We start from the raw sequence: 8,640 nt of genomic DNA on the forward strand, positions 1-8,640 counted from the left end.
GGCTTAGAAAGTATTTGTCGTAGTGGATGTTCTGTTCGGACGATGACTGTATGACTTTAAAAATAAGGTCGGAGTCGTCTTGCCGAGAATATGAGTGCTAGGACGAGCTTTTCAAGTTTTGGATATTTAAGCTCCGCGTTTTGTAGTGTCTTGCTCACAAAATATATTGGCTGCTGGTCTTTGCTGTTTTCTGTAACAAGAACCGAACTAATAGTCGTCTCGGTGACGGACAAGTATAGGTATAACGGGTCGCCGAGCTTTGGTGTCTGCAAAACAAGTGGCTTGGATAGGAAATGTTTCAAGCTCAAAAATGCTTCTTCACATTTCTCATCCCAGGAAAAGCTCTTCGCACTTTTCTTTAGACATTGGAAAAAGTTGAAAGATTTGAAGGCCAAGCATGGTAAGAATCTCGACAATGCCGCTAACCTTCCTGTTAACCTTTGCACATCCTTTGCTGTCTTTGGACTGCGCATATCAAGTATTGCTTGACACTTCTCTGGGTTTGCTTCGATTCCCCAACTTGTCAGAATAAATCCGAGGAACTTTCCCCATTTTACCCCGAAGGCACTCTTCTCCGGGTTTAGTCTCATGTTATACCGTTTGATTTGAGCAAATATTTCTTCAAGATCTTGAATGTGGGATTGGCCGATCTTGGTCTTGGCAACCATGTTGTCGACGTATACCTCGATATTTCTGCCTATTTGTTGCTCGAAAATCCTGTTCATCAGTCTTTGGTATGTTGCCCCTGCATTCTTTAAACCGAAAGGCATAACATTATAGCAGTAGTTTCCATATTCAGTTATGACAGCTGTTTTTTCTTGGTCTGATGGATGCATAAGGATCTGATTATAACCCGAATATGCATCCATAAAACTTAAAGTGTCATACCCACAGGAGTTATCTACTAATGTGTCTATGCAAGGTAAAGGATAAGCATCTTTTGGACATGCTTTATTTAAATCAGTAAAGTCGACGCACATGCGCAATTTACCGTTATTCTTTTTTACCATAACGACGTTGGCCAACCATGTGGTGAATCTGATTTCGCGGATGAATTTTGCTTCAAGGAGCTTGTTGACTTCTGCCATGGAGGCTGATCGCTTCTCGGCGCCGAGGTTTCTCTTTTTTTGGGAGATTGGTCAGGCCGCCGGACTAACAGCTAACTTATGTGTGATTACCGACGGACTAATCCCCGGCATGTCTCCTAAAGTCCATGCGAAGAGGTCGGCGTTTGCACGTAAGAAATTAGTCACCTTTATCCTAGCCTCGTCGTCCATTGATGTTCCGATGAATGTGAACTTTGATGGATCGTCGGTTAAGGCGACCTTTTGAAGATCTTCATTAGGCATGGGACGTTCCTGAAAGTCGGCCCTTGGGTCTAATTCTGCCAAGATTGGTTGCTCAGATTGTATTGAGTTGATCCGAGTTTCGGTGTTTCTCCTGATAGGTTTCAGACTTATGTTGTAGCATTGCCGAGCTTCTTGGAGGTCACCATGTATGGTTGCAACCCTATTATCCTGCACAGGAAACTTGACACAGAGGTGATATGTAGAAACAATAGCGGCAAATTTGTTTAAAAAAGGTCTCCCTAAGATAACATTATAAGGGCTGAAACAGTCTACGATGAGGTACTGAATGTCCTGTGTTCTGGATAATGGCTGTTCGCCTAGTGTAGTCTGCAACCATGCAGACCCCATAACAGGGACTCGCTCTCCTGAGAATCCGACCAGGTCTCCTGAATATGGCTGCAAAATGTTAGTACTCAATTTCATTTTTTGAAATGTTGCAAAAAAAAGTACATCAGCACTACTCCCTGGATCAAGCAATGCTTTCCGAACAATAAGGTCTCCTAGTTGGATAGAGACGACTACAGGGTCGTCGTAGTTTGTGTGTTTGGAATTGAAGTCGGTAGGACGAAATGTCAGTTCGGGAATATCTGGGATTGGTTCTGAGCTTTGGTCAACGTCTCCGACCATTAACATAGCTCGGTACGTTCGTTTTCTGGCTGAACTAGTACTTCCCCCACCGGCATAGCCTCCTGAAATACAATTGATTACTCCCCGTGGTTGAGCTGGGGCCTTATCCTTTTCTTTTGATGACTGGCCTATTGAGGGTTGTTCTGAGTTGGATACCGTTCTTTTCTGCATATGACCTGCGATGAATTTATCGAGATGGCCTTGTCGAGCCAATCGTTCCAGGAGGTCCTTAGCAATTACACACTCATCAGTGGTGTGACCATGCTTCTGGTGAAAGGTGCAATATTTTGATTTGTCGATGTTTTTGGGCTCGGGGTAATTTCCCGCCTTGCGGGGAGGTTTAATCAATTTTGAATTCAGAATTTCCTTAATGATATCATCCCTCTTGGTATTAAACTGGGTATATGATTCATAACGGGGGACCGGTTTGAAACCCTTCTTGGTATCCCGAGCTCTTTCGTCGTCTTTAGGGGCGGACTTCTCTGACTTCCGTGCCTGGCGAAGCTCTTCGATATCTATCTGTCCCTTGGCTTTTTCGCAGAACTCAGCTAGAGTTTTTGGCTTAGCTACCGCGATAGTTTCCTGGAATTTTCCTGGACGAAGGCCACTTTTAATGGCGTGAAGATGCACTTCAGGATGGAGGTCCGGAATACTCATGGCGACCTTAGTGAACCGAGTTATATAATCCTTTAGACTTTCCTGTGGACCCTGCTTGATGGTCGTTAGGTAGTCAGAGTCGTGGAGATATATCGCCGAGGCTGCAAAATGATCCTCAAACTGTTTGGCTAGCTCCTGAAAACGTGAGATGGAATCTGCAGGCAAAGAACAAAACCAGTCAAGTGCAGGACCATCTAAAAAAGAAGGAAAACATCGGCATAAAATAGGATCAGAGGCACCGTTGACAATCATGATTGATCGGAATTTTTTAACATGTTGTTTAGGGTCTCCCAGCCCGTCATATGGGGTTAATGTGGTCGGCAGAGTGAACTGTCTGGGTAGCTGAAAGTTCATTATCTCAGCTGTGAACGGTCCTACAGAGTTGTCGGGGTTTTCTCCCTCATCTTCAGGTTGGGACTCTTCATTCTGTTGCTCCTCGTCATTCCTATACTGTGGTGTGTCAGAGACGTGAGTTGGCAGCGACTGCCGTTCATCGTTCCCGTGCTGTTCGCGGTTATTATTATTATGCTCCAGACGAGCACGTTCCAGTTGCGCGATTTGATTTTGCATGCGCTGATTGTCCTCCGCCATCCGTTGGTTTGCTTGTTGAAGCTCGGTCACCATCCTCAGAAGCTCGGACGAGGTAGGGGGAGGAACATCAGCCATAAAGAATTTGGTGTTTACGCCGAATGATATCTCAGATCGGCCCTCCTTCTAGCGCCAAATGTTCTGACCTGTTGACACCGGAATATAGCTCGTTCTCCGAAAAAGGTCAGAAAACTCCTTATGATCGAAACACAAAACACGGCAGTTGGAACCGAGGTGGTGGGTACCTGCAAAGGTCCTCCGACGCTCAAGTCAATAAGAGAGTTTTTGAGTATAAGCTTTTATTTTGAAAAGATGGAATACCTGTTTGGCCTCTGGTCTCCGCCTTATATCTGGTTGGTCGTAAGTGACCATTTTTTAGGTAACGTTCGAGCATTAATCCATATATCCGACGTTATAAGAAGAACGTGAGTGCTGATTTAATTATAATAGTCGGTTATAATTGTAAATGGTACGTTGCTAAGCTATAACTCGTAACCGACTTTTACCTGTTCATATCAGTTTGAGTACCTGAAATAAATTTATACGACACAACCAGCCCTTGGAAAACGGTTTGCCTGCCTGGATTGCATGGAACACGAAGCTCAGCTCGCACGTCAACGACGTATGAAATTGCTTGGTCATAAGAGGCGCCGGATCACCGTGTCGCTGACCCCATCCGGCCGCGAAAATGGTTTCTTTGTTGTTCTGCCCTGCATACTTCTCCTCATGTTTGGCGACAATTTTTCCTTACACTTCTTATTCTTCGCCATTATCCATACTTTCCCCTGATATGATACATTTCCTCTTCTGCTGACATTCCTGCGTGCTCTTAACGTCCCTGCTCTGCTGCTCTGATTATGCATTATTTGTTAACTTTCATCCACGCTTTCCTGTTGTTGCAGTTAATCCCAACACACGGGTTCATGAGTCCCTCCAACAGGATATCGGCCACCTCCAAAAATTCCCCCTCACTGTTGCTACACGCCAAGGTAAGGTCTGACTTTTCAATATACGTTGGGTGCCTTCTCCAATATATTATTTCCTTATGACTGCGGTTATAATGGTACTTGCTTAGTCTTCTCATTTAGTTAAATCTGCTAAGAAATGAACGGAGTGATTTTTTGGAAAAAAAAATTATTTACCTATTTTACTTACCATTGTTTAATATTTTTCATTTTAATTTAAATAGACTACGTCGTTCAAAAATAATGTGTTGATCTTAAATGGCTAATTTTAAATTATGTACTATGCTCAATCGTCTATTAGTCAATTAGTAAAAAAAACTTATCTAATCAATTATATTACATTCTTTAGTTTTTCTTTCATTTAAAACCGCTTATCTTCTCTATTATTGGAAGCATACACTCATTATAAATAATACAGAACATGACATGTATGATATATTCAATTTTATTTAATTTATATATACATTATATTATGGTCATTTTCATGATTAATCATTGTATTACATGATAAATATTGTTAAATTTATTTATGTTAGTTATTTTTTGTGTGACCTTTTCTTAACTGTGAAAACGTTATTGCTGATTTAAAATTATTGTTTTCAAAATTCATCAATTCTTTTAGAATCGCACGTAAAGCAAGGATTAGGCAAGCATAGTCAATCCTGATAACTCAATCAGTGCCTGGTTAACAAATATTTGAGTACAATATTCAAAATGGCATTACTATTTTACATTTGTTTCATTAGTATTAAAATAGTAAATTTTAACTTTTTGTCTAATATAATAGTAGTTTATCTCACAGTTAAAACACTTACAGCAACTACTTTTTTTATTACTTTTTTTTGGAATCGGCTGTGCTGCTCTGTTTTGTTTTTTCCGCTCTGCTCCTTTCTTAAAATCTGCACCGGATCACGGTATTGCATCCTCCATCCATGGATAACACCTCTTTTTTCCTTGCAGGTTCCTCACCATGGAACGTCGACACGTCCCGTGACAAACACCTTCGTCATGTAACACCTACGATGTGAGTAATGCCTGAAAGTGCCATTTCACTTGAAACTCTAGAACCGGGGATTATGATGCAATTAAAGACTTAACCAATATCCCCGTATAAGTTGGTGTGGTATTCTTTCCTCCTTAGCATGGCACCTTTTTGCCAAGCCTCACCTCTAGGCACCGTTGGGCATGGGTCCTTTCCATAAATTTCCTCCCCTTTAATCACAGTCCTCTAAATTTTTCCAACTTATTTTCGACATTTGATAACTTGTTCTGATCAAATACGCAGTATGCTTGGCCATTCGCATTTCTCCCTGTCTTCATCTTTTCATATGGCTCGGACAAGCGATGACCAACTAGAAGCTTTCACTGCATCTTCCATTGAACCAGGTGTCATTTTCAACGAACATGCTAATGACTTTATATATATTTTTACCTATTTTTACACTCACGCCACAGTTGCTTTTTTATTATTTTGAATTTTCCCTAGATGTTTGGTCTATCGGGCAACCCACCCAAAGTTGTGTTTTCTGTGGGGCAAAAATGTGGGTTCACGAGCGCCTTGCGAAACGTGGAGCCAATAACACTATATTATTTGCTATTTGTTGTATGAGTGGAAAGGTCACTCTTCCTTTGTTGCCGGTTCCACCACCATTATTGTGGGTGTTGTTGAATGGTGATGATCAACGAGCTTTGCATTACCAGAAACATATCAGGGCCTTTAATAGTATGTTTTCGTTCACATCTATGACTGGAAAGATTCAGTACACACTAAACAAGGGTTCCGCCCCCCCTGTTTGTTATAAGTGGCCAAAATTACCATTCAATTGGCAGTTTGTTGCCACAGCAGTCCAGCAAGCCCAAGTTTGCTCAGCTCTACTTTTATGATACAGAAAATGAAGTGCAGAATCGGATTAATGCAATTGGGTAAGTATGTCGTTGTTATGATATGTTCATACTTTATTGTGTGTATTATATGATTCTTTTGTGACCTGGATTTATGTTGGTTTATTTTATTTTTTGGCTAATGTAGCATGTCTAATCAAGACCCAGCTATTGATCATACCATTGTTGCAGATCTAACCAGCATGCTTGACTCCAACAACTCTCTTGCTAAGTGCTTCCGATATGCTAGGCAAAGGTTCACTGAAAATTCAACGACTCCGCTGCAGCTTCGTCTTATCAAGAAGAGGAATACCGATGGTAGAAGATACAATCTGCCATCAGCGTCTGAAGTTGCTGCTCTTATTGTAGGTGATTTTGATGCCGACAACCTTTCGAGGGATGTTGTCATTCAGACACATTCGAACCTTCTTAAACAGATTGATGTTAATCATCCGCAGTATCTTGCACTACAATACCCCTTGCTTTTTTCGTACGGAGAAGATGGTTTTCGGAGTGATATCTTAATATCCGATGAAAGATCTAAGCAGCAGTTACATAAGCGAGAAACAATTAGCATGAGGGAGTTCTTGTCTTTTCGTATCCAAATAAGATCGAATGAGTCGCAAGTGCTTCTCAAATCAAGACGTTTGTTCCAACAATTCTTGGTTGATAGTTACACTATGGTCGAAGCGGAAAGATTACAGTATCACAGGTTCCACCAGAGCAAGTTTCATTCCCATCAACTGCAAGGCCTTCATGAGTGTCTAATACAGGGTGAAACACAAGCTGCAAGAACTGGAAAACGAGTTATCTTACCGTCTTCATTTGTTGGTGGTCCCCGATACATGTACAACAATTGCAAAGATGCATTTGCTATTTGCAGGTATGCCGGATACCCTAGCTATTTCATTACCATCACATGTAACTCAGAATGGACCGAGATTAAAGATTGTGTTGCGGCATATTCATTAAAGCCAAGTGATAGGCCAGATATCATATCAAGGGTTTTCAAGATCAAGTTAGATGTGTTGCTCAAAGACTTAAAGGATGGGTCCATATTCGGAAAGCCTAAAGGAAGTGAGTTTTCCCATTCACTTTCTACAATGTCACGCTTACACATTTGTTATTTTTCCATCAATGTCGACTTGCCCTCTAACATAGTCTTTTGCTTTTTCCCATTGTCTTTGTTCCAGTTGTGTACACAGTTGAATTCCAAAAGCGTGGTCTGCCCCATTGTCATATTTTATTGTTTGTTCAACCAGCCGAGAAGCCTCGATCATCTGTGGATATTGACCATCATATATCGGCTGAGATCCCCGACGAACACACACAACCTAAGCTGTACAGCTTAGTCCAGAAATTCATGATTCACGGACCATGTGGGGTTTTGAATATGAGTAGCCCGTGTATGGTTAATGGGAGGTGTTCCAAGTTTTATCCAGTGCCTTTCCGTGAAAAAACATCCATAGACAGTGCAGGTTTTCCCAGGTATAAACGGTCGGATAATGGTCGTTCAACAACCAAGAGGAATGTTAATCTCGACAATAGGTTTGTTGTCCCATACAATGCAACATTGCTCCTTAAGTATGGCTGCCACATAAATGTTGAGTATACTTGCCAGACGTCTACAATTAAGTATTTGTTCAAGTATGTCCACAAAGATAATGATTGTGTCACAGCTTCATTCTTTCGATCACATGATTCAGCTGGTTCTGATGTCACTGTTGATGAAATACAGAACTACTATGATTGTCGGTATATATCTGCATGTGAGGCATCCTGGCGGCTATTCGGCTTTGAGATTCAGTACAAAGAGCCTAACGTCATCCGCCTACCTTTCCATCTTCCAAATGAACAAAATGTTCTGTACGAAGATCACCAGCTTATTGAGAATGTTATCGACGATGCGGTCTTAAAGGACAGTATTTTTATTGGTTGGTTTAAGGCTAACAAGAATTTTGATCTGGCCCGTACGCTTACTTACGCGGAGATGCCATCACTTTTTGTTTGGGACAAGCAGGGGTATATGTGGAGGCCACGGAAGCAAGGGAACGTGATAGGTCGACTCACACATATTCCTCACTCGCATGGAGAGGAGTACTTCCTTCGTTTGTTATTGAATTATCAAAAAGGGTGCCAGACATTTGCTGATGTCCATTCCGTTGGTGGATGATGAGCGGATAATTTGTACGCTTTTTGGCATTGTTTTTAGTATATTTTTTGTATGATCTAGTTAGTTTTTAGTATATTTTTATTAGTTTTTAGTTAAAATTCACTTTTCTGGACTTTACTATGAGTTTGTGTGTTTTTCTGTGATTTCAGGTATTTTCTGGCTGAAATTGAGGGACCTGAGCAAAAATCTGATTCAGAGACTAAAAAGGACTGCAGATGCTGTTGGATTCTGACCTCCCTGCACTCGAAGTGGATTTTCTGGAGCTACAGAAGCCCAATTGGCGCGCTCTTAACGGCGTTGGAAAGTAGACATCCTGGGCTTTCCAGCAATATATGATAGTCCATACTTTGCCCAAGATTTGACGGCCCAAACTGGCGTTCAAAGTCACCCTCAGAATTCC

At 41.4% G+C, this 8,640-nt stretch overlaps 2 protein-coding genes across 2 annotated transcripts; one reads left to right on the top strand and one right to left on the bottom strand.

The window, feature by feature from the left end:
• Positions 1–1,139: 1,139 nt before the first annotated feature.
• On the bottom strand, positions 1,140–3,299 carry LOC107458052 (uncharacterized). The gene has a single exon (XM_016076254.1). It carries the CDS (start codon positions 3,297–3,299, stop codon positions 1,140–1,142), a length of 2,160 nt encoding a protein of 719 aa, XP_015931740.1.
• Positions 3,300–3,322: 23 nt separating this feature from the next.
• LOC107458044 (uncharacterized) lies at positions 3,323–8,240 on the top strand. The gene is made up of 8 exons (XM_021132906.2): positions 3,323–3,404; positions 4,124–4,210; positions 5,147–5,210; positions 5,472–5,572; positions 5,804–5,858; positions 6,017–6,109; positions 6,216–7,144; positions 7,261–8,240. Exons 1-8 carry the CDS (start codon positions 3,323–3,325, stop codon positions 8,238–8,240), a joined length of 2,391 nt encoding a protein of 796 aa, XP_020988565.1.
• The last annotated feature ends 400 nt before the right edge of the window (positions 8,241–8,640 follow it).

Source organism: Arachis duranensis, chromosome 1 (assembly GCF_000817695.3).
Source record: "Arachis duranensis cultivar V14167 chromosome 1, aradu.V14167.gnm2.J7QH, whole genome shotgun sequence".
NCBI lineage: Eukaryota > Viridiplantae > Streptophyta > Magnoliopsida > Fabales > Fabaceae > Arachis > Arachis duranensis.